The sequence below is a fragment of the Jaculus jaculus genome, chromosome 19 (assembly GCF_020740685.1).
Source record: "Jaculus jaculus isolate mJacJac1 chromosome 19, mJacJac1.mat.Y.cur, whole genome shotgun sequence".
Classification (NCBI taxonomy): Eukaryota; Metazoa; Chordata; class Mammalia; order Rodentia; family Dipodidae; genus Jaculus; species Jaculus jaculus.
Window position 1 is genome coordinate 55,675,706 of NC_059120.1, and position 24,399 is coordinate 55,700,104.

Here is a 24,399-nt window from a genome sequence, read left to right on the forward strand (position 1 = left end):
TTCAATGTTTTTTTTTTTTTAATTTATTTATTTGAGAGCGGCAGACACAGAGAGAAAGACAGAGGGAGAGAGAGGGAATGAGCACGCCAGGGCTTCCAGCCTCTGCAAACGAACTCCAGACGCGTGCGCCCCCTTGTGCATCTGGCTAACGTGGGACCTGGGGAACCGAGCCTCGAACCAGGGTCCTTAGGCTTCACAGGCAAGCGCTTAACCGCTGAGCCATCTCTCCAGCCCTTTCTTCAAATTTTTTAATTAACTTCCATGATTGTAAACAATAGCCCATGGTAATGCCCTCCCTCCCTTCACTTTCCCTTTGAAATTCCACTCTCCATCATATCCCCTCACCCACTTAATCAGTCTTTTATTTTGATGTCATGATCTTTTCCTATTATGATGGTCTTGTGTAGGTAGTGTCAGGCACTGTGAGGTCATGGATACCCAGGCCATTTTGTGTCTGGGGGTGGGGGAGCACATTGTAAGGAGTCCTACCCTTCCTTTGGCTCTTACATTCTTTCTGCCACTTCTTCCACAGTAGACCCCCCCCTCCCCAGCAGGTACTTTTAAAAAAGTTTTACTTTTATTTATTTGGGCAGAGAGAGGGAGAGAAAGAGAGTGAGTGAGACTGGGCATGCCAGGGCCTCTAGCCACTGCAAATGAACAACAGACACATGTGGTATGCATCTGGCTTATGTGGGACCTGAAGAATTGAACCTGGGTCTTTAAGCTTCACAGGCAAATGCCTTAACTGCTAAGCCATCTCTCTAGCCTGGGGAAGGTACTTTTTAACCTGTAGTTCTACTTCCACTTTGTGACTCAATGAGCATTTGGTCTTAATTTTTTTTTTTTTTTTGAGAACTTTATTCATCAAACAATCCCCCAAATGATTTAAACAGAACTACACATTTTCTTTTCCTCCAGAGGTAGGGTCTCACTCTGGCCCAGGCTGACCTGGAATTCACTATGTAGTCTCAGGGTGGCTTTGAACTCATGGTGATCCTGCTACCTCTGCCTCCTGAGTGCTGGGATTAAAGGCGTGCACCACCACAACCAGCCTGGGAACTCTGTTTGTGCTTCTCCTTGTTAGGTGTGTGCGTGTCCACACAGGCACTGCACTAGCAACTGAAATACTTCCCAAGATGCTTCTCTCCTCCTACTTGCATGGTTAAACAACATTCGCAGCAGAGGCAGAGCTGGAGCACTTTTTCCAATGACTTAAGGATTTGAGACTGGGAGGTGGTTTTCTTTTTCCACCTCCCAAAGCCTTTCAATATATTTATGTTGATTTCTTTTGCCTTTGCCTCCTGACTCAACTGCAGTCTTTGAGCCTACCAATCACTTCCCATAACCACAGTCACCTGATAAAGTGAGTCAGAAGCCTGCAGAACCATTCCTTCCAAATCCTAAACTTTGGCTGTTTTCCAGCCCAGCAGTGACGTGCACTGGACCGCAGAGGGGAGTGAGCCTGATTCAGCAGCATTCAGACACAGGGAAGATGAGGGCGGCGTCAGAGGAGTGAAGCGAAGGGATGTATGTGTCTCTGTCACATTTACTCTTTGGTAGTTCAGTGGATGGAGAAAATGGGCTGATCCACAGCAAGCCAGACCATGTGTGTAATAAAGGAATCAGGAATCTCTATCATACACTCCTCTCTCCAGTCACCAAATCCTGCCAAAGACACAAAAAGCCAAGAAACTTCCAGGCTCTGAGAGCAAGTTAAGCTGCAGCAAAGCAGCTGTAGAGAAAGGACAAAGGGCACAGGGAAGAAGGTCCTGTTGTCAACCTGTCACTTCCCTGCCTCTAAGAGAGATGACAGCTCCACTCACACAGCACGCTGATGGGTGATACAGCAGCTCAAGCCCACGCTTCAAAACAAGTCATCATCTTCAAGGTTATCATCACCAGACATGGAAGCAGCTTCTGTGAAGCAAAAAGGGGAATGCTGCTCTGGCAGGCGCCCTCAACCGTGTCCAATGGGGAAAAGCTCCCCAGTCTGAAGATTGAGAAGAGGTAACCTCCCCACATATGTTGTAGAAGACACACCACTGCGAATACCTGATAAGCTGAGGCAGGACAGGGTACGTGGTATTTCTTCAGGGCTCCTTCTGGATTCAGTGAGCATGCTGGCCAGAGAAGCATCTGTTTCTGTGGCCTAAGGGTATGAGAGTGTGAGGAAGAACATCAGACTGAGGGTGAGGGGAGGCTCCTCTGCCCTTTTGTTCACAGGACCTGGTTAAGACTGTGTTAGAATGAGGCTGCTCACAGGGACACAATGACCAGCCTTTTCTTTTTTTTTTTCTTTTCTTTTCTTTTTTTGGTTTTTTGAGGTAGGATCTTGCTCTAACCCAGGCTGACCTGAAATTCACTATGTAGTCTAGTCTCAGGGTGGCCTTGAACTCACAGTAATCCTTACCTCTGCCTCTAGAGTGCTGGGATTAAAGCTGTGTGCCAACAGGCTGGGCTATTAGCCTTTTCTTTCCTTTCTGGATTTTTCAAGGTAGGGTCTCACTCTAGTCCAGGCTCAGCTGATGAAATTCACTATGTAGTCCCAGCATGGCCTTGAACTCATGGTGGTCCTCCTACCACTGCCTCCTGAGTGCTGGGATTAAAGGCGTGCACCGCTAAGCCCAGCTTGATCAGCCTTTTCTAAGAAGTTTGGAAAAATGAACATAAAGGTTCCCAGGATGGCACAAGCTTCAATTCACTGAGGTTACTGAATTGTTCTAACTAGAAGCTCTCATTGTGCCTCCAAGCACTTGGTTTTCCTGGAAGAAACACCCTACATGACGACAGTGACTCACCACGCCCTTCAACATATCCGGGGCAGTTCTGTCTTCTTCAGTGTCCTCAGGAAGCTCAACTGCGAATCCTTTACGAACTAATTCTAGGCCAATGTCGAGTTTCTGAGAAGGAAAAATGGAAAGAGAATGATGTTCTATTCATAAGGAGGAAACTAGACAGAAATGGGGCGGGGGAGCCGGAGCTACTGAAGCCGTTCACGTGCTGGACGGCGCGCGGGCCCTTCCCAAGCTGTCGTCGTCAGGTCAGGGCTCCAGAAACGCAGCTGGTCAGCGTGTCCACCTCCCCCTTACCTTCCCATTGTTGCTGGTATCATATAAGTAGACCTTCGGCCAAGTTGAGATCCCCGTCTGGACATAGCTGGAGATTTTGGCCACCAGGGGCTTCCAGTCAGCGCAGTGGGCGAGCCTGTCAAACTCATCTAAAGCTTCCTCTTCCCACTGCTCACCTGGGAGGAGATTTTCAGTTGGGGGAGTGGGCGCCTCACAAGGAGGCAGGGCTGCAGGGTGGGGTATTGCCCCTTTCTACTTAGGAAGGCATTTATGCTCTTCCCTGGCGGGTTTACGTCTGACTGCCAAGCAGGTTTCAGTATGCTGCAGTCTAGTGCAGGAAAAGACACCCGAGCCCCCACTTCCAAGCAGGCAACCTAAGAATGCTTCCTTCCCATGAGCTATATGAAAATGACTATTTTGAGATAAAGTCAGCGGCTGGCATGACTGATTTACCTGAGGGGGCGATGCGCGCCAGACTACATTCTATTGCTTGAAATGGAAGGCTCAGGAAGTCACTCCTAAAGTAAAACAAACTCAAGTTAGAATTCCAGAGCCAGAAGGGCCTGATCTAGTGTGAGGAGGGAATCAACCAGCTCTCTGTACACAGCTTCCTTTCCAAGTCCCCAACTTGGAAGCTCACCACTTCTATGGCTAGGGCTGAGTCAAGAGCTGGGATTCATTCCAGCAGGTTCCACTCTGTACTTACCTAAGGGCCCGGAGGTCCTTTAGTGGGCACTCTCCATTGTCGCCGAAGTCAACAAAGTAAAGGTCCAAGTTCCCATTCTCCAAGGTGCCAAGGATCCGGGCTCGATACCAGGAACCATTTGTAGACAACGGTGCTGCTACAATGTCTCCTACGTGCACAGTCAGATCTTCAGGCTGTACGTGCAGATGAGGAATCAGGAGGGGTAGTTAACCAATAGGGAATACCAGACCAGTTACCTCACAGAAAAAAAGAAGAGAATATATTACAATGAAAAAGATATGCCCCATGCAGCCCGGTCCCCGCATCACTCACCAGACTGTTCTCGTAATGCTGGGTCATCTCACTCACGAGCTTGTCCAGCTGCAGGCTGCGGGAGCCAATGATCTGGATCCAGAAGTGGTTAGGGTGCTCAGAAGCCGACACATACACTTCAAGGTACTCATCAGCATGGAAACTGAAGTCAGGACTGGGGACTGAGCACAGGAAAAAGACGACGGACAATCAGAACAATCTTCAGTTGCAAAGCAAGCACCTTTACCCATGGAGCAATTTCCCCCACCCCTCCATCTTTAGTTGGAATGGGGAGACTGCATCAGAGAAGTGAGACACAAATGTCTGTTCACCATTTCATTTAAATATATTTTTATTTAGTCGCAAGGACAGAGAGAATGAATGGGCATGTCAGGGCCTCCTGCTACTGCAAACAAACTCCAGGTGCACGCTCCACTTTGTGCAACTGGCTTACGTGGGTCCTGGGGAATAGAACCCAGGCTGTCAGGCTTTGCAAGCAAGCGCCTTAATTGCTGAGTCATCTCTTTGATTTTTTTTTTCCAGGTAGGCTCTCACTGTAGCCCAAGCTGGCCTCACAATCACAGTGGTCCTCCTACCTCTGCCTCCCAAGTGCTGGGATGAAAGGTGTGTGCTATCACATCAAGCTCATTTCTGTATAACTAACAATAGTTTATACTGTTACATGTAATGTACTCAAACCAGTCACTAATTATAACACAGGCAAATCCTCATCTTTTTAAAAAAATGTTTTATATTTATTTATTTGGCAGAGAAAGTAGGGGGGAGAGAGAGAGAAAGAAAATGGGCACACCAGGGCTTCCAGCCACTGCTAATGAACTCCAGACGTATGTGCCCCCTTGTGCATCTGGGTAACATGGGTCCTGGAGAATCAAACCTGGGTCCTCTGGCTTTGCAAGCAAATGCCTTAACCGCTAAGCCATCCCTCAAGGCCCAAATCCTCATCTTTTAGTCGTAGAAGGATCAATAAAAAGCAATTTGGGCCAGGTATGGTGGCACATGCCTTTTATCCCAGCACTAAGGAGACAGAAGTAGGAGGATCACCATGAGTTTGAGGGTACCCTGAGATTACATAGTGAGTTCCAGGTCAGCCTGGGCTAGAGTGAAATCCTACCTTGGAAAAAAAAACACAATTTGGGGGGCTGAGGAGACAGCTCAGTGGTTAAATGTGCTTGCTTGCAAAGCTTGCTGTTCTGGGTTCAATTCCCCAGTATCCACATAAAGCCAGATACACAACGTGGCACATGCATTTGGAGTTTGTTTGCAGTAGCAAGAGGCCCTGGCATGCCCGTTCTTTCTCTCTCCTCCTACTTGCAAATAAATAAATAAAACAATCACATATGTATGTATATAAAAAAAATTTTTTTCCTGAGGTAGGGTTTCATTCTAGCCAAGGCTGACCTGGAATTCACTATGTAGTCTCAGGGTAGCCTGGAACTATGGTGATCTTCCTACCTCTGCTTCCTGAGTGCTGGAATTAAAGGCATGCAACACCACGCCTGGCAAACAATATATATATTTTTAAACAAACAAAAACCCCAATTTGGCATGTTCAAGATTCCATTATAGCAGATTCATAATGTGACCCTGGACAAGCCCACGAGCTTAGAGGCTCTGAGTCTCCCCGTCCATGGCAGCACCTTCGTACAGAAGAGGAAGCTCATAGTCCTTTCATTCTTTTTAGTATTTATTTTAATTTTTGTTTATTTGATAAAGAGGGGGAGAGACAGAGAATGGGTGCGCCAGGGCCTCCAGCCACTGCAAATGAACTCTAGACACATGCGCCACCTTGTATATCTGGCTTATGTGGATCCTGGGGAGTCAAACCAGGGTCCTTTGGCTTTGCAGGCAAGCGCCTTAACCACTAAGCCGTCTTTCCAGCTCAGTCCTTTCATTTTTGAGTGACTTCCTTTTGCTTGTCTGTGTGACACGGTGTGTGGTATGTGCACACGTGCGGGCCCTTGTGCTTGCCTCGTGCACTCACCTGAGGCAGGAGGAACTTGCCTGCAGTGGCTGGACCATGTTGGGTGTGTGGCTCCATTGCTCTTCGGTTTTGTTTGAGCCGGAGTCTCTGACTGATACTGGAGCTGCTTTTCTCCAGCCCGGGTGATTTCCTGGTTTCTGCTCCCCTTTGCAGAACTGGGATTATAGGCACGTGTGGCCACACCCCAGCTGTTTATGTGGATTGTGGAGATGTGAACTCAGGCCATTTCAGGCCCCGCTCAGGTCCTCTTGCTTGCACAGGAGGAGCACACTTACACACCGAGCCATCTCTCTGGTCCTTTTTTTTGTTTGTTTTTTCGAGATAGGGTCTCACTGTAGCCCAGGCTGACCTGGAATTCACTATGTAGTCTCAGGGTGGCCTTGAACTCGTGGCGATCCTCCTAACCTCTGCCTCCCAAGTGCTGTGATTAAAGGCTTACACCACCATGCCCAGCTTCCTTAATGATTTTTTAAAAATATATTTTATTTTCAGCAAAGAGGCAACCTACAGAATGGGAAAAAATCCTCGCCAGCTATATATCTGATAGAGGATTAATATCTAGGATATACAAAGAACTCAAAAAGTTAAATAATAAGGAATCAAACAAGTCAATCAAAAAATGGGCTATGGAGCTAAATAGAGCATTCTCAAAGGAAGAAATACGAATGGCATATAAGCATCTAAAAAAAATGTTCTACGTCACTAGTCATCAGGGAAATGCAGATTAAAACTACATTGAGATGCACTGAGATTCCATCTCACTCCTGTCAGATTGGCCACCATCATGAAAACAAATGATCATAAATGTTGGCGGGGATGTGGAAAAAGAGGAACCCTTCTATACTGCTGGTGGGAATGCAATCTGGTCCAGCCATTGTGGAAAACAGTGTGGAGGTTCCTAAAACAGCTAAAGATTGATCTACCATCTGACCCAGCTATAGCACTCCTAGGCATATATCCAAAGGAATCATCTCATTTCCTTAGAAGTACATGCTCAACCATGTTTATTGCTGCTCAATTTATAATAGCTGGGAAATGGAACCAGCCTAGATGTCCCTCAACTGATGAGTGGATAATGAAGATGTGGCACATTTATACAATGGAGTTCTACTCAGCGGTAAAGAAAAATGAAGTTATGAAAGTTGCAGAAAAATGGATGGACCTGGAAAGGATTATACAAAGTGAGGTAACCCAGGCCCAGAAAGCCAAGCGCCACATGTTCTCTCTCATATGTGGATCCTAGCTACAGATGACGGCTTCTGCGTGAGAAGGAAAAAACTTAGTAGCAGAGGCCAGTAAGTTAAAAAGGAGACATAAAAGGGAAGAGAAAGGAAGGGAGGAGGGTACTTAATAGGTTGATATTGTATATATGTAATTACAATGATTGTGATGGAGAGGTAATATGATGGAGAATGGAATTTCAAAGGAGAAAGTGGGGGGGAGGGAATTAACATGGGATTTTTTTTATAATCATGGAAAATGCTAATAAAAAAATTAAAAAGAAATTTAAAAAATGAAAATAAAAATTAAAAAAAAAAGAAAAAAAATATTTTATTTTTATTTACTTATTTGACAGAGAAAGAGAGAATGGGCACACGAGGGTCTCCAGTCACTGAAAATAAACTCCAGACGCATGCGTCCTCTTGTGAATCTGACTAACATGGGTCCTGGGGAATTGAACCTGGGTCCTTTGACTTTGCAGGCAAGCTCCTTAACTGCTAAGCCATCTCTATAGCCCCAAATGTAATTAAAATCATTAAGCCTAAAGATCCATATTTGACTCCCCAGATCCCATGTAAGCTAAATACACAAGGTGACACAGCGTGCAAGATCACACATGGGCAAAAGGTCACACATGCACCTGGAGTTCAACTGCAGTGGCTGAAAGCCCTGATGTGCCAATTCTCTCTCATTAAAAAAAAAACAAAAACAAACAAAAAAAAAAAAACCAACATAACATTTAGGATTAGAGAGATGACTCAGTGGTTAAGGAGCTTGCCTGCAAAGACTAGTGACCTGGGTTCCATCCCCCAATACACATACAAAGCCTGATGCACAAAGTGATGCATGCATCTGGAGTTCATTTGCAATGGCTGGAGACCCTGGCATGCCCATTCATTTTCTCTCTCTCTGTCTCACTTAAATAAATAAATAATAATAAAAAAATTTAAGCTGGATGTGGCAGCATACACCTTTAATCCCAGCACTTGGGAGGCAGTGGTAGGAGGACTGATGTGAGTTCAGGGTCAGCCTGGGCTAGAGTGAGACCCTACCTCCACACACAAAAAACAAAAGCAAAAATCATGCTGAGGATTTGCTTATATAAAAAGGTTTATCTTGCAGCCATAGAGAGCCCATTCTCTCTCTCTGCTCACACATAAAATATTTTTATACGTATGGCTGGAGAAAGAATTGAAAGAATCAATTAGTTGATGTATTATTCAAGTTAATTTTTTGTGACAGCAAATTCCTATCTTATTTTCCTTCATCATTATTTGGCTTATTCTCAGAAAGCTATTATTAGTTTTAGCTTGGTATTAACCTAAGTAAAATATTACCAGAAATGTAGTATCTATGATGATAGACTTACAAGTCATAAAAATAGAATTTTAAAAAGATTCATTTATTTTTTTAGAGAGACAGAAAGAGAAAGAACTGGCACACCAGGGCCTCAGCCACTGAAATCAAATGCCAGATGTTTGCACCACCTACTGGGCATGTGTGACCTTGGGCTTGCTTCATCTTTGTGTGTCTGGCTTACGTGGGATCTGGAGAGTCGAATATGGATCCTTAGGCTTCGCAGGCAAGCGCCTCAACAGCTAAACCATCTCTCTAGCCCCCAAATAGAATTTTTAAATTGCTTATTTTGGGTCAGTTAACTCTGCATTTTTCTCTTTTCATATGGTTAATGGGTTTCTTTGTTACATACTTTCAAACATGGATGTCTCTGGACTGGTTTGGGCTCCAGACTTCTGGAAACTGTCATCATTAGGCTTCTCCCAGGAAGCTTCATTCGGTCCCACAACAGCCATGTCACCACCTCCCCTGTGGGCAGGAACCTCCAGGGGTGCAGTCCTGCCCAGGCTAGCACTGGTGCTCTTCCATGAACCTGCTGCTTCTCCAGCTCCACCTGGCTCAGTCACATCCCTTCTCACACTGATTGGCTGCTTGCGTGGGACTCTGGTTTCTGCAGAATGGGCAATTCTCTTCCGAAGTTCTTCATCTTCTGAGACTTTCTCCAGTATTAGATGCTGTGGGGAAAAGAGCAGGGATTATTTCTACATAGGCAAATACTGACAGTCTGGGGAACGGGGTTCTTCTTGTTCTTAGCCAGTCTGCCAGTTACTTGCCTTGGCTGCTGCCACCTCCTTCTGTGTCCCCGAGATCTTTATAAGTCTTGATAGTAGTAGTGTTCCCTCTGATTCTTTGTCACACGTGATTTTGGCTCCAGAGGCCTTACAGATGGATCTAATTGTCTCACCGCCTCTCCCTACATTGAGCAATACATAAAAACCCGTTCTTTCTTCCTGGCCAAATTTCACTACAGAGAAATCACTCTTCTGTACACACTAGGAAAAGACAGCTCATCACTCCCATACAAACTGAACAGAAGACACTGAATGAAAATCAGAAGCTACTCAAATCATGACTGTAGCAAGAGAATTAGAGGGCTCTTGTGGAACCATTTCATTTACACTCTGCTTTGGCAAGGTGAAGCATATTATTTTTACTTTTTGGCTACTCAGAAAGGCTACACTTCACACCCTCAGCCTCTCAGAAGCCATGCTACAGGGTATCAGAACCACGGGCTGAGGACAGGACACTTCTCTAACAGCAGCACTAAGGAATGATCCAGGGAAAAGCACAGCCAGCACCCCTGGAGCCCTATCTGGGATTGTATGGGATGTATTTATACATTTCAGATCAGGAGCTGGGCGTGGTGGTGCACACTCCTTTAATTACAACATTTGTTTAGCTGGGTGTGGAGGATGGCTGTGAGTTCAAGGCCACCCTGAGACTACAGAGTGAATTCCAGGTCAGCCTGGGCTAGAGTGAGACCCTACCTGAAAAAACCAAAACAAACAAAAAACAAAACAAAAAGGAAAACAAACAAACAAAACAAAAAAAATTTGCACATCAGGGAGAATGGGAGGATGGTTTAGCAAAACCTGCTAGTCCGGGTTCAAACTCCCAGCACCCACATAAAGCTGGATACAACAGTGGCACATGTGCCTGACACATGTTTGTAGCATTAAGTGGCCCCAGTGCACCCTACCCCACAGGCAAATAAATTAAAAAAAATCAATACCACACAATTTCTTGAAGTAATGGGTTTTGCTTTCCCCAGCGGTTCTCTAAGAATGTAAAGGATCTACATTTCTCCCCACCCCAGAAGGTGAAGGGGAGGGGACCAGGAAGACCCCCTGGGCAAGCATGAGAGGTAAAGAAGAGAAGGAAACAGCAGAGGAGGCCATCCAGTGGTACCTATGATTCTGCCCACAGATCTCTGAGGGACTGAGAGCTGTTCAAACACTGGGGTATTCTCTGTCAGGATCTGGTGGATGGCTGCTTTGGCGTTGCACACCTGAACAGGAAAACCACTGATAAGCAGTACTCGCTCATCGCCTACATCTTCGGTGTCCACATCAATCCGAGCACCTGTCTGTTTCCGCAGCTGCAGAGCAAAGGAGACGCGCTTGTACACTCCACAAGAGGTTGAGGCTGGGCCTCACTAAAGATACTCTGAAACAAACCCTGTTGGTCAACAGAGTTGACCAGAAGCCTCAGCTAAACCAAGATGCTATGAACAGCCCTCATTTTCTTGAACTTAGGGACAGACATGAGTGACCATGCTAATCTAAAACAGCAGTTGATTCAAGACCATTTTTCTGTGTGTTTCACAACCCTTTCTCTCCCTGCTTTTATTTACATTAGCAAATCAAAGATTTTTCTTTCTTTTTTTTGTGATGCTAGGGAGCAAACCCAGGTCTTCATGAATGCTATGTTGTAAGTGTTCTACCATTTGAGCTACATTCCTAGTCCAAAAATTTTGTTTTCTTGACACTTTAGCTGGACAATGGAAGATGATAGCTTTTTTTTTTTTTACTCTGAGTTAGTGAGGGGGCACATGTGTCTGGAGTACATTTGCAATGGCACAAGGCCATGGAGTGCTCATTCTCCCTCTCCCTTTCTCTCTCTTCAGAAATAAATAAATCCACCAAAATCAGTTTAGTCTTCCATTCTCTATGGAGAAGTACTTATCTCCAGGAGAAAAATAATGCAGCTAGCTAAAAATGTTCTGCATTTTTTCTTTTAAAAATACACATAGGGACCTGGAAAGCTAGATGGCTTAGTGGTTAAAGGTGCTTGCATGCAAAGCGTCTGCCATCCAGGTTCAATTCCCCAGTAACCACATAAACCCAGTTGCACAAAGTGGAGCATGCATCTAGAGCTTGCGTGCAGTGGCAAGAGTGTGCCCTGGTGTGCACCTTCTCCCTCAAATAAATAATAAATAAATAAACAAAATAATAAAGGGGCTGGAGATAACTCAGCAGGTTAAGACTGCTTGCCACGCAAGCATGAGGGCCTAAGACCATCTTAGTTTGATTCCCAGTACGCATGTAAAATATTGGACATGGCCAGGCATATCTGTAACCCCAATCCATGGGACAGTAGAGGAAAATTTCTGGGGATGACTAACACACACACACACACACGCACACCAGCAGCTCCAGGTTGAGTGAGACTGTCTCAAGGAAACGTGGATAAGTGGCAGGGGACACCTGATGTTCTCCTCTAGCCTCTGCCTGTGGTGGACACCATCTACACACATACAGGCATTTGCCACACACACATCACACACATTCTATACACATGCTAGAAATATATAGATAGGTATGTCTATAAACACACACTCACACAGTGTGGTGTTGAGTCAGATGTACCCCCTATATAAACTCCTGTGTGCTGAATGCTTGGTTCCCAATGTAATGAGGGAGGTAGAGCCTTGCTAGAGGAGGTGGGTTGCTGGGTGTTACAGGCAGCTCCCCTCTGCCAGAGCTTGGCTCCCTCTCCTGCTACATTCTACCTGCTGCAGGAGAGGTGATGTTCAGCCTCTGCTCATGCCATGCTTTCTCCTGCTATCATGGAGCTTCCCCTTGAGACTATAAGCCAAAACAAGACTCACGCCCCCCTCCAAAAAAAAAAAAAAAAAACCAACAAACTTTTCTCCCATACACTGCTTTTGGTTGGGTGCTTCACTGCAGCATCGAGAAGACAATGACAACACATGGCATGGGTATTTTGTGCTGTGTAGTCACAGGAAGGAAACAAGAAGTCAGTAAAGAGAACTGATGCCTGTGAACGCCGCTGCCTGTTCCCACACTTACCTGTTTAATATTGGCTCCCTGTCGGCCAATGATGAGCTTCACAGCATCCTGCGGAACCCGCATCTCTATCTCAATGTCGTCTTCTCCAACAAATGTCAGTCTCTCTTCTGCACAGATCATAGCTCATTAGATCAGACTTAAAATAAACCAAAGCTATTATTACCCTGTCCCTGAACCTGGCTGTTAAAGAGACACTGATGCAGGAGACAGGCTGTGGAGCTCAAGAATAGAACCAGTATCATCTGAGTGGGAATGGGGCCCACAAGACCAGAGCTGGGAAACAGCTCAGTGACAGAGTACTGCACATGGTTTGCACCAGGCCAAGTTTAATCCCAGCGTCTGCCCTCCAAAGTTCATTGGGCATCTTCTCTGGGACACCATTTCAGAGGGCAAGGAAAAAGCAGATTTTGTAAAGGAAATGTTCTAGGTTTTGAGCAAGCTATTTTTTCTAAGACATGACTCCTGGAGAACCATGAAGGCCAAATGCCATCTGACGCATTCATCAATCTCAAAACCTGACCTATTTTTACACTAGTTACTTCTCTAGGGCCCATTCTCTATAGCCTGTGGTCTATCTTCTCCTGATTTCTAGAGAAAGAAACATATAAATAAGAGTATAATCCAGGTGTGGTGACACATGCCTTTAATCCTAGCACTCAGAAAGCTGAGGTAGAAGGATTACCATGAATTCAAGGCCAGCCTGGGGTTACAGAGTGAGTTCTAGGTCAGTCTGGGCTAGGAGAGACCTTGTCTCAAAAAACTAAAATAAACTGAGCATGGTGATGTGCACCTTTAAATCCCAGCACTTACGAGGCAGAGGTAGTACCTTTCACAGCTGAGCCATCTCTCAGCCCCCACAAAGTATCCCTGTGACTTTGAGGCCATCCTAAGACTACGTAGTAAATTCCAGGTCGGCCTGAGTTAGAGTGAAACCCTACCCCCGCCCCCCCCCAAAAAAAAGAAAGGCCGGTGTAGAGGCATATGCTTTTAATCCCAGCACTCCAGAGGCAGAGGTAGGAGAATCAGCAAGAGTTCGAAGCCAGCCTGAGTTGGTGAATTCCAGATCGACCTGAACTAGAGACCCTACCTTGGGGCAAAAAAACCACATTGATTTTGCTTAAGGTGAACAGATCAATGATGTTATAAAATAAGGATACTTCCTAGAGTAACTTCCCAATAGCCTAAAAGAAGAAATTTACATATTTTCAGTCAAAGATTCCTCACAGAAAGCCAATTCTGTCTTAAACAACACTGGTTGATACTCTTTAGGAGAGCTTTCATTTCAATTTAACAAAGAAGGACAGGTGGATACTTTTGCAGACAAGCAAGGGGTTCACATACCTCTGCTTTCCCTGTACCTGCGGTACAGGATATAGGCGACTGCTGCACTTGCTGGGATCCCAAGGCCCAAAGCTATCTTCTGAATAGTGGACAGACTGGTCCATGGAGCCTGCTCAGTGGACATTTTCTGCTGTGTTGACTTGCATCCTGAAATGCGCACCAAGGAGAGGGGAGCTTTCAGCCGCCGCGTGTCTGGTAGCAGAAGCGTGAGGGCGCGCTGTACTTAAAAGAACACTACTGTCTACTTTTCGGTTTAAGAGCCCCAGGGGTCTCCACATCTACTTTAGGGCAGGGAGATGGCTCAGCGGTTAAAGGCACTGGCTTGCAAGGCCTGAGTTCCCCAGTACCCATGTAAAACCAGATGCACAAAGTGGCTCATGTGTCTGGAGTTCATTTGCATGTGGCAAGAGGCCCTGGCATGCCCATACTCATTCTCTCCTCCCTTTTCCCCTTCCCGGCACACCCATATTCTCTCCCCCCCCCCCCCCCCCGCTTGCAAATAACAAAAAATTGGGTCAAAACCAGGTATGGTGGCTCACACTTACCCCCAGCACTAGGAAGGAGGATCACTGGCAGCTCAAGGCCAACCTGGGCTAAAGTTGAGAGCCTGCCTCAAAGGACAAAAAATCTGGTCAATAATAATTTGTTGAATGAAGAAACTTCCTCTTACTTGTTCATGGTTGCCTAAATGTAAATCTCTCAATGGCAAGAAAGATACTTTGTGAGGGCTGAGAGATGGCTCAGCTGTGAAAGGTACTTGCTTGCAAAGCCTGCCAGCCTGGGTTAAACCCCAGCAACCCACACATTCATTTGCTGTGCCAAGAGACCATGACACTGACATGTGTGTGTGAGCGCGCGCGCACACACACAATAAAAACTTTAGCCGGGCATGGTGGCACAGACCTTTAATCCCAGTCCTTGGGAGGCAGAGGTAGGAGGATCGCCATGAGTTCGAGGCCACCCTGAGACTACATAGTGAATTCCAGGTCAGCCTAGGCTAAAGTGAGACCTTACCTCGAAAACCAAAACCAAAACCAGCCAACAACCAAACAAATAAACAAAAAACAAAACTTCAGGGCTGGGGGATGGCTCAATGGTTAAAGGCGTGCAGTTGCAAAGCCTACTAGCCCAGTTTCGATTTACCAGTACTCATGTAGAGCCAGGTGTACAAAGTGGTGCATGCATTTGGAATTTCTTTTGCAGTGGCAAGGTCCTTGCAAATAAATACTTTGAAAAAGAATATGTCTTTATAATTTTTTAAAAGAAATATATTTTGAGGTAATATGATGGAGAATAGAATTTCAAATGGGAAAGTGTGGGGGTGGGGAGGGAGGGAATCACCATGGGATATATTTTATAATAATGGAAAATGTTAATAAAAATTAAAAAATAAAAAAAAAGAAATATATTTTGTAATCTGATCTTCTGCCATCCTCATAACCTCATATTTTCTCTCTTTTTCTTTTTTTTTTTTTGAGGTATGGTCTGTCACTTTAGCCCAGGCTGGCCTGGAATTCACTGTGTAGTTCCAGGGTGGACTCAAAACTCATGGTAATCCTCCTACCTATGCCTCCCAAGTGCTAGAATTAAAGGCCTATGTCACTATGCCTGGCTGATAGTCTCTTACTTTTATCCCACCTTTGGGAGGGGAATAGGATGTAGTTACATGTTCTCTGACATGTCACTTCTGTCTTCTTAGCCTAGTGTCCTTAACAATTGTATTCTTTTTTATTTCCCCCTCAAGGTAGGATCTCACTGTAGCCCTGGGCTTAAGCGAGACACTACCTTGGGAAAAAAAAAAATCTTTTAAAGTGATATCAGAAGTCTCTGTTCAACCTTCTTTTTACCAAAACTCTCAGGGTAAAAGTACTTGGGTTATTTCTTTCAAATATTTTATTTTATTTGCGAAAGAGGCAAATAGAAAAGAGAGGGGGAGGAGAAAGGGCATGCCAGGGCCTCTATTCACTGTAAACAAACTCTAGACACATGTACCACATTATGAATCTGGCTTTATGTGGGTACTAGAGAACTGAAATTGGGTCCCTAAGCCTTTGCAGGCAAGCACCTTACCTGCTGAGTCATCTCTCTAGCCCAGTACTTGTTTTTATTCTTATTTTGATGAATTTCAATTCAAAAACTATTAGGGGCTGGAGAGATGGCCCTGCAGTTCAGTGCACTTTCCAATCAATCAAGAGGACTGGGGGCTAAGACCACCTGAATTTGATTCTCCCAGCACCCATATAAACAGCTGGGCATGGCCATGCATGTCTATAAACTCGGTCCTATGGGGAGCAGAGAGCAGAGCACCACTGGGGCGCGCGCACAAAGACAAGCTCCAGGATTAGAGAGAGACTGCACCCTAAGGAAAGCCAGGGAGGTGAACGAAAGGGGGCACCTAACATTCTCCTTTGGCCTATGTGGGCATGTACATGAGGCGCCCCATCAGCATCTACTACATGCGTATCTACCTAGCACGCATATCCCATGTCACACACATGTATGTTATAACACAAAATTAATAAACACTGGTAGAAAATTATAGATAATAAAAAAACAGAGCCTACTTTCAGATATTGCATCTAGTTAGTAGAACAAAACACACTGTGGCAGGGCATGGTGGCTTCCCTGTAATCCTAGCATTTGAGAGGAGGGGGCAGGAGGATTCAGAGTTGAAGACCAGTCTGGATTACATAGTGAGATACTGCCTCAAAGAAATAAAACTAAACCGAAACAAATGTAAACATAAGGTGGCTTTTTTTGGTTTTTCGAGATAGGGTCTCACTCTAGTCCAGGCTGACCTGGAATTCACTCTGTAGTCTCAGGCTGGCCTTGAACTCATGGTGATCCTCCTACCTCTGCCTCCCAAGTGCTGGGATTAAAGGTGTGCACCATCACACTTGGCATGTGGCTTTTAATGATAACTGCTTAAATGTAAGAATATAACTTACTCTCCAATTTAGCCTAAATAGTGGCAATAAAATGTCTTCACGTTGAAAGTAACTAGTTTATCCCAATATTTTATTCTAGTAAGGCTAAAACACTATTCATTAACAGAGGATGCTGCTACAACAAATGTGCTTCCCCTGAAAATCTAGAAGGAAAAAAATGAAGGAAGGGAGACTCAATGTGGATACCTCATGAAGAGGACACCCAGGCAGGATTAGAGGTGGATTTTCTTCCTTACCACTCTCACACAAACTACCAGAATTCACAACAGACACACCGGCATGCTGGGGATCTAGCTCAGTGCGAGAGTGCCTGTGTGGCTAGGCTCAGGGTACTCAGTTCCAGTACCACAAAAAATGCACACATTATAGAAGCCCTTGCATCTTGACCTCAGAGAGCTTTACTGGCCATGTGAGAGTGAAGACCTCCAGAGAACTATGAGAAGTTTGCCATAGATTTTTAAATGTTGTCCTAAAATAATTATTTGCAAGGAGAGGGGAAAAAGGGGGGGAGGGAGAGGGAAAGTGAGAGACAGAATGGGTGCACCAGAACCATCTGCCTTTGCAAAGGAACTCCAGACACAAGCACCACTCTGTGCATCTGGTACTGGGGAAACTGAACCCAGGCCATCAGGCTTTGCAATTGTCTAACTACCAAGGCATCTCTCCGGCTTTATATATATATTTTCATGTGTTTTTTTTTGTGAGGAAAAATGGTTTGTTTGGGCTTACAGACTCGAGGGGAAGCTCCATGATGGCAGGGGGAACAATGGCATGAGCAGACAGTGGACATCACCCACTCGCCAACCTAAGGTGGACAATAGCAATAGCAGAGTGTGCCAAACATTGGCACAGGAAAACTGGCTATATAACCCATAAGCCCACCCCTAACAATACACTCCCTCCAGAAGGCTTCAATTTCCAATTGCCATCAGCTGGGGAAACTAGCATTCAGAATACCTAAGTTTATGGGTAAATCAAACCACCACATTCCACCTCTGGCCCCCATAAACTGATAACCACACATGATAAAAAATACAATCCTTTCAATCCAACTTTAAAAGTCCCCATAGTTTTGTCAATCCTAATGATGTTCAAACATCCCCATAAGCCAAGGTCTTTTAACTGAGCCATAATGCCAAAAAATCCCCCCGCCAAACCCATAATGGCACAGAATAAACACACACACTGCAAAAGATGGCATTGGGCATAGCAAATATTCAGTCAATACAAGACTGAAAACAACCAGGGCAAACATCAAATTCTGTAGCTTCAAGTCCAACAACTCTAGCCAGCGACAAATCTCCAAATCCAGTAATTCTAACCAGCAACAAGTCTCTGGAGTTCCAATTCTGCCCCTCCAGCTAGGCTACTCACAGTCCTGGAAAACGTCATCCAGGGCCGGCAGCTCTCCTTAGCAGCCATCTTGTGGTCCTGGCATCTCCACTGGATCTCCACTGCAACCCACTATTCATCCTCATGGCCTCATGGGGTCTCCATGCAGGCATCCAGCAAAACTGATTCACACTGCCCATAGCTATTTCCAAAACACAGAACCACGTTGCAAACTCAATGATGGTCTCTCTCCTGCATTTCTTACACTCCACAATACCAGGTTGGTGCCAATTTGTTAATCCAGGGGGGAATAAAGCAAACTTTGAAGAACAGGACACTCCTTGGGCACTTGGCCTCTTCAAGAGTCTAATTTGACTTCCTGTTAAGATGGTGGTATAGGAATCACACCAAAGCAGCCTACGGGAGAAAAAGCCAAAAACAAACAAACAACAACAACAACAACAACAAAAAAAAAAAACCACCCACACCCAGCAAAATACACTCTTCTACTAAAAAGTGAGGAGTGGGCTGGAGAGATGGCTTAGCACGCTTGCCTGTGAAGCCTAAGGACCCCGGTTCCAGGCTCAATTCCCTAGGACCCACGTTAGCCAGATACACAAGGGGGCACATGCATCTGGAGTTTGTTTACAGTGGCTGGAGGCCCTGGCATGGCCATTTTCTCTCTCTCTTAAATAAATAAATAAAAATTTAAAAAAAATTATTGAACAAAAGTGAGGAGTATAAAATGTCAACTGTAGCAGAGAAGTAGAAGAGACCCAGAGCGTCTACAGTCCACAGAAGCAGGCAGAAGCGGCTCCAGCAGCGGTGGCCACAGCTGCCAGGCTCGGCCTGAGCCGCAGGAGAAGCCAGGTGAGGGGATTCTCCATTCACCCGGGCCTGCTCGCAAACTCAAGAGACGTGAAGGGAGGACTGCAGGGAAGAATGGAGGAGCGGCTTGTGAGGAAGAGGACCAGTGGGAAAACTTCAGCCACCATCCACAGCCTCCCCTCTGCCACCTGCCAGCACAAGCGCCAGCAAGCACCAGAGACGGGAAAAGGGAGCTCACCTACACAGACCCAGCACAGGTGATCAGAGCAGAGATCCAGAGACCCAGCCGGCCTACCTGAGCCCACAGTGCAGCAAAGAGGGACACAAGCGGGCACACACCATAACTGAGACCAACACCATCCCAAGCAGTAACTGGGATTACACCAGGTCAGTACCTGCCAAATAATCCTGGCATATAGGCTTGAATCGGAAGTGCTAATTTCATCTTCCATGTCAGGTTAATTATATGTTAAATGTAATGGATGGTTAGATTGGCCATTCTTAAATAAGCTTGTCATTTGTTGCTTCCCGATTTATAGTGGCTTTGTTTCCTCTTCTGTCATTCGTTAGGGAAGGGTCTCAATTGGTCACAAATTGACTTGGAATCCTCTACAGACCAGAAATCTTAGCCTCCCAGCTGACAGGACTAAGGGTGTGGGGAAACACATCCTAAAACTGTGACTTTGCTAGAGGATCTGGTTGTCATAATACCTACTCTTGCATAAACACTCCGTACTGTTTTTCATTGAATGTGTACACTTTTTTAGTTAAATTTTAGCATCTGCCTATATTTTGTTCCACTCAGCCTACTTGAATACTCTCATAGGAGGCAAACCCAACACCTAGGGTCACTTGTGGTTACTCTGAAAGTCTTAAGAGCCACACCTAGCACCTTAAGCACCTCCCCTGAAGATATGTAACATCAGACTGACAGATAAATCTAATAATAATGCAGATAATTAGAAAACCCAAACATTAAATTAATCCAAGATGCAAAACTTGCTACAAAAAAAAAATCAAGACAATATAAATCTACCAAAAAGTAAAATGCAACAGAAATGACCTCCAGTGAGAATGATTTAGAGGAAATGCCTGAGGAAGATTACAAAAGAATGATTATAAATATGTTTGAGGAAATCAAAAGAATCAAAGACACAGTAAACCAATTTAATGAAATAAGGAGGGCAATACAAGACTTAAACAAGGAAATAGAAATAACAAAGAAAAAACAGTCAGAAATACTAACAATGAAGAACACAGTCAGTGAAATTTAAAAAAAAAACAACACAACTGTGTAGAAAATCTCACCAGTAGAATGGATGAAGGAGAGAACAGAATATTTAAACTAGAAGACCAGGTAGTAGATTTGATACAGTCCAACAAAGAGAAAGACAAACTAATAGGAAAGTATGAATGGGAAATTTGAGATATTTTGATATAGTAGAAGAATTTCACTCCAAAGGCATATAGTAGGAGTGTTTAACAAAATCATAGAAGAAAACTTCCCCCAAATTGGGAGATGCCAATGCAGATACAGGAAGCTTTTAGAACAACAAACACAAAACCTGGAAAGAACCTCTTCTCATCATATTACAATTAAACTACCAAACATACAAACCAAAGAAAAGTTATTGAAATCAGTTAGAGAGAAAAATCAAGTCACATACAAAGGCAAACCCAGCAGATTACTCAACAAAGATAGAACAAAAAAAGAAAATTACAAAGCGGGCATGGCACACGCCTTTAAATCCCAGCACTTAGAGGCAGAGGTAGGAGGATCACTGAGGGTTCAAGGCCACCCTGAGACTACAGAGTGAATTCCAGGTCAGCCTGAGCTGGATTTTGTTAAACACTCCTACTATGCCTGTGGAGAGAAATTCTTCTCCTTCTACTATACCCTGAATTCTTATGTTTGATCTTTTCATAGTTTCCTGAATATCTTAAAATTCCCATTCATACTTTCCTATTAGTTTGTCTTTCTCTTTGTTGGACTGTATTATATCTACTACCTGGTCTTCTACTTTAAAAAAGCCAAACCAAAAAAAAAAAAAAAAAAAAAAAAAGAAACAAACAAACAAAGAAAATTATAGACCAATCTCCCTCATGAACATAGATGCAAAAATTCTCAACAAAATACTGGCAATCAGAATACAAGAATATATCAGAAAGATCATTCACTCTGATCAAGTAGGCTTTATCCCAGAGATGCAGGGATGGTTCAACATATGCAAATTGATAAATGTAATACACTATATAAATGGACTGAGGAACAAAAATCACATGATCATCTTATTAGATGCAGATAAATTAACAAGATCCAACATCCCTTCATGATGAAAGTTCTACAGAGACTGGAAAGAGAAGGAACACATCTTAACATAATAAAGGCTATTTGTGACAAACCTACAGCCAATATAATACTAAATGGAGAAAAACTTGAAGCTTTTCAACTAAAATCAGAAACAAGACAAGGGTGTCCACTGTCCCCACTTTTATTTAATATAGTACTGGAAATCCTTAGCCATAGCAATAAGGCAAGAGACACATAAAAGGGACACAAACTGGAAAGGAAGAGATTAAGTTATCATTATTTGCAGATGACATGATTCTATACATAAAGGAGCCTAAAGACTCTAACAGCAAACTGTTAGAGCTGATAAACACCTATTGCCATGTAGCAGGACACATAATAAATACACAGAAATAAGTAGCCTTCCTATTCTAACAACAAACAGAGGATGAAATCAGAGAATCACTCCAATTCACAATTTCATCAAAAATAAAGTACCTTGGAACAAACCTAACCAAGGAAGTGAAGGATCTCTACAATGAAGACTTTAAAATACTCAAGTGAGAAATTGCAGAAGACACTAGGAAATGGAAAGACATACCTTGTTCTTGGATCAGAAGAATCAATATTGTGAAAATGGCAATCTTACCAAAAGCAATCTGCACATTTAAGGCAATCCCCATCAAAATTCCAATGGCATTCTTCACGGCAATAGAAAAAACAATCCAGTAATTCATTTGGAGGCACAAAAAACCCTGAATATCTAAAACAATTGTGTGCAACAAAAATAAGGCTGGTAGTATCACCAGACCTGATTTTAACCTATATTACATAGCCATAGTAACATGAACAGCATGGTACTGGCACAAAAGCAGACATGTAGGTCAATGGAACAGAATAGAGGATCCAGGTGGAAGTCCAGGTAGCTATAGCCACCTGATCATCGACAAAAATGCCAAAAATACTCATTGGAGAAAAGACAGCCTTTTCAGCAAATAGTGCTGGGAAAACTGGATATGTACCCGTAGAAGGATGAAAACAGATTCTTCTCTCTCTAAATGCACAAGAATTAAGTACAAATGGATCAAAGGCCTTAACATCAGACCTGAAACTCTGAAACTGCTAGAGGAAAAAGTAGGGGAAACCCTTCAACATACTGGTCTTGGAAAAGACTTTCTGAATATAACTCCAATTGCTCAGGCAATAAAACCACAGATTAACTGCTGGGTCCTCTCATGAAATTACAAAGATTTTGTACGGCAAAGGACACTGTGAATAAAGCAAAGAGGCAACCTACAGAATGGGAAAAAAATCTTTGCCAGCTATACATCTGATAGAGGATTAATATCTAGGATATACAAAGAACTCAAAAAATTAAATAAGAAATCAAACAAGCCAATTAAAAAATGGGCTATGGAATTAAATAGAGAGTTCTCAGAAGAAGAAATACGAATGGCATATAAGCATCTAAAAAAATGTTTTACGTCCCTAGTCATCAAGGAAATGCAGATTAACACTACGTTGAGATTCCATCTCACTCCTATCAGATTGGCTACCATCATGAAAACAAATGACCGTAAATGCTGGCAAGGATGTGGAAAAAAAGGAGCCCTGCTTACACTGTTGGTGGGAATGCAATCTGGTCCAGCCATTGTGGAAATCAGTGTGGAGGTTCCTAAGACAGCTAAAAATAGATCTACCATATGACCCAGCTATAGTACTCCTAGGCATATATCCTATGGACTCATCTCATTACCTTAGAGATACTTGCTCAACCACGTTTACTGCCGCTCAATTCACAATAGTTGGAAAATGGAACCAGCCTAGATGTCCCTCAACTGATGAGTGGACAATGAAGATATGGCACATTTACACAATGGAGAAAAATGAAGTTATGAAATCTGCAGGAAAATGGATGGATCTGGAAATTATTATACTTAGCGAGGTAACCAAGGCCCAGAAAGCCAAATGTCACATGTTCCCTCTCATATGTGGATCCTAGCTACAGATGATCGGACTTCTATGTGAGTAGGAAGAAAATTCAGTAGCAGAGGCCAGTAAGCTAGAAAGGAGATATAAAGGGAATAGAAAGGAAGGGAGGGGGGTACTTAATAGGATGATATTGTATATATGTAAGTAGAACAGATTAATGGGGGTGAAAAGGACTAAATGAGGTCAGGGGAAGAGAGTGAGTAAAGGAAAGGTGGAGGGAGGGCTAATCAAAATCTAAGAGGATATAAGTAAGTCATATGGAAACCTACTTTTTTGTTCAATGGAACACTCAGGAGCCATATATTGTTACTAGAAAATTTTTAGTGCCAAGGATGGGATACCTTCCAGTGAGTCGTTGGCCAGGGGAGGTCCCTGATGCCCCCAAAACATTATAGGCCATTGCCAAGGCCCTTGGTTTCCCACCAGGAATAGATGATATTGCTGAGGACTTGGGCTGCAAGGTCAGTGAGAAATCCTGCTGGAGCTGAACTGAAAACCTCCTCCATGTAGACCAGCTGTAATCTATCATACAACTGCAGCTGAATGGAAGCAGTTTCAGCTCAAAGATTTCATTCTGTGTATAACCCTCTGCACACACCAGTCCATTTCTACACAGTGCAACCCTGCACAACTTCTCAGGACATGGGCATAACAGCAAGCCTCTCACACAAACTGCTTGTAGCCCAGTCCAGGCAAAGCTCTTTCTCAGCCTCATAAGCCAAAACTCAGTCCATAGTTCCTACTGCATTCAGGTCTTTCACCTCTGACCAGAATAGTCCATCATGCTGTACTTAGAGCACTGCAAGGTATCTCTTAGGCCAAGGTTTCAAATCCTTCCATGTTCCTCTTGAAATCAGCTCCAAAAGGCCAAAGCCTCAGAGTCAGGTGTCTAGCAGCAACCTCACTCTTCAGTACCACTTTACTGTTGCAGTCAGGTTTGAATTGATGGCAAAAATCACCCAACCAAGAGCAGCTTGTGGGAAAAGAGGTTTATTTTGGCTTATAGGCTTGAGGGGAAGCTCCATGATGACAGAAAATGGCAACATGAGCAGAGGGTGGTCATCACCTCCTGGCCGACATGAGGTGGACAACAGCAATAGGTTAGAGTGTGCTCCAAGTCTTTTTATTATAGCTAGTAGTTTTAAACAAATTTAATTTACCCTCTTGACCAAACTCATGGACTGAAGAAAAAAAAAAAAAAAACATAGCCTC

The 24,399-nt window shown here is 43.9% G+C and overlaps 1 protein-coding gene across 4 annotated transcripts in view; it reads right to left on the reverse strand.

Moving 5' to 3' along the window:
• Window positions 1-788: 788 nt before the first annotated feature.
• Window positions 789-24,399, reverse strand: part of Tdrkh (tudor and KH domain containing) — a 28,732-nt gene continuing 5,121 nt past the window's right edge. For 2 of the 4 annotated variants that reach the window (XM_045138409.1, XM_045138411.1), the window contains exons 2-13: window positions 13,798-13,944; window positions 12,457-12,563; window positions 10,553-10,742; window positions 9,418-9,557; window positions 8,997-9,318; window positions 4,087-4,247; window positions 3,775-3,947; window positions 3,522-3,586; window positions 3,090-3,244; window positions 2,799-2,900; window positions 2,053-2,149; window positions 789-1,917 (exon numbers count right to left, since the gene is read on the reverse strand). In XM_045138409.1, coding sequence (XP_044994344.1) covers window positions 1,865-1,917; window positions 2,053-2,149; window positions 2,799-2,900; window positions 3,090-3,244; window positions 3,522-3,586; window positions 3,775-3,947; window positions 4,087-4,247; window positions 8,997-9,318; window positions 9,418-9,557; window positions 10,553-10,742; window positions 12,457-12,563; window positions 13,798-13,921 — 1,689 coding nt within the window. In that variant the 5' untranslated portion in view covers window positions 13,922-13,944 and the 3' untranslated portion in view covers window positions 789-1,864. Of the gene's footprint in view, window positions 1,918-2,052; window positions 2,150-2,798; window positions 2,901-3,089; window positions 3,245-3,521; window positions 3,587-3,774; window positions 3,948-4,086; window positions 4,248-8,996; window positions 9,319-9,417; window positions 9,558-10,552; window positions 10,743-12,456; window positions 12,564-13,797; window positions 13,945-14,342; window positions 14,397-24,399 lie in introns of those variants that run through there. The other 2 variants (XM_004667166.2, XM_045138410.1) reach the window with 2 other exon arrangements.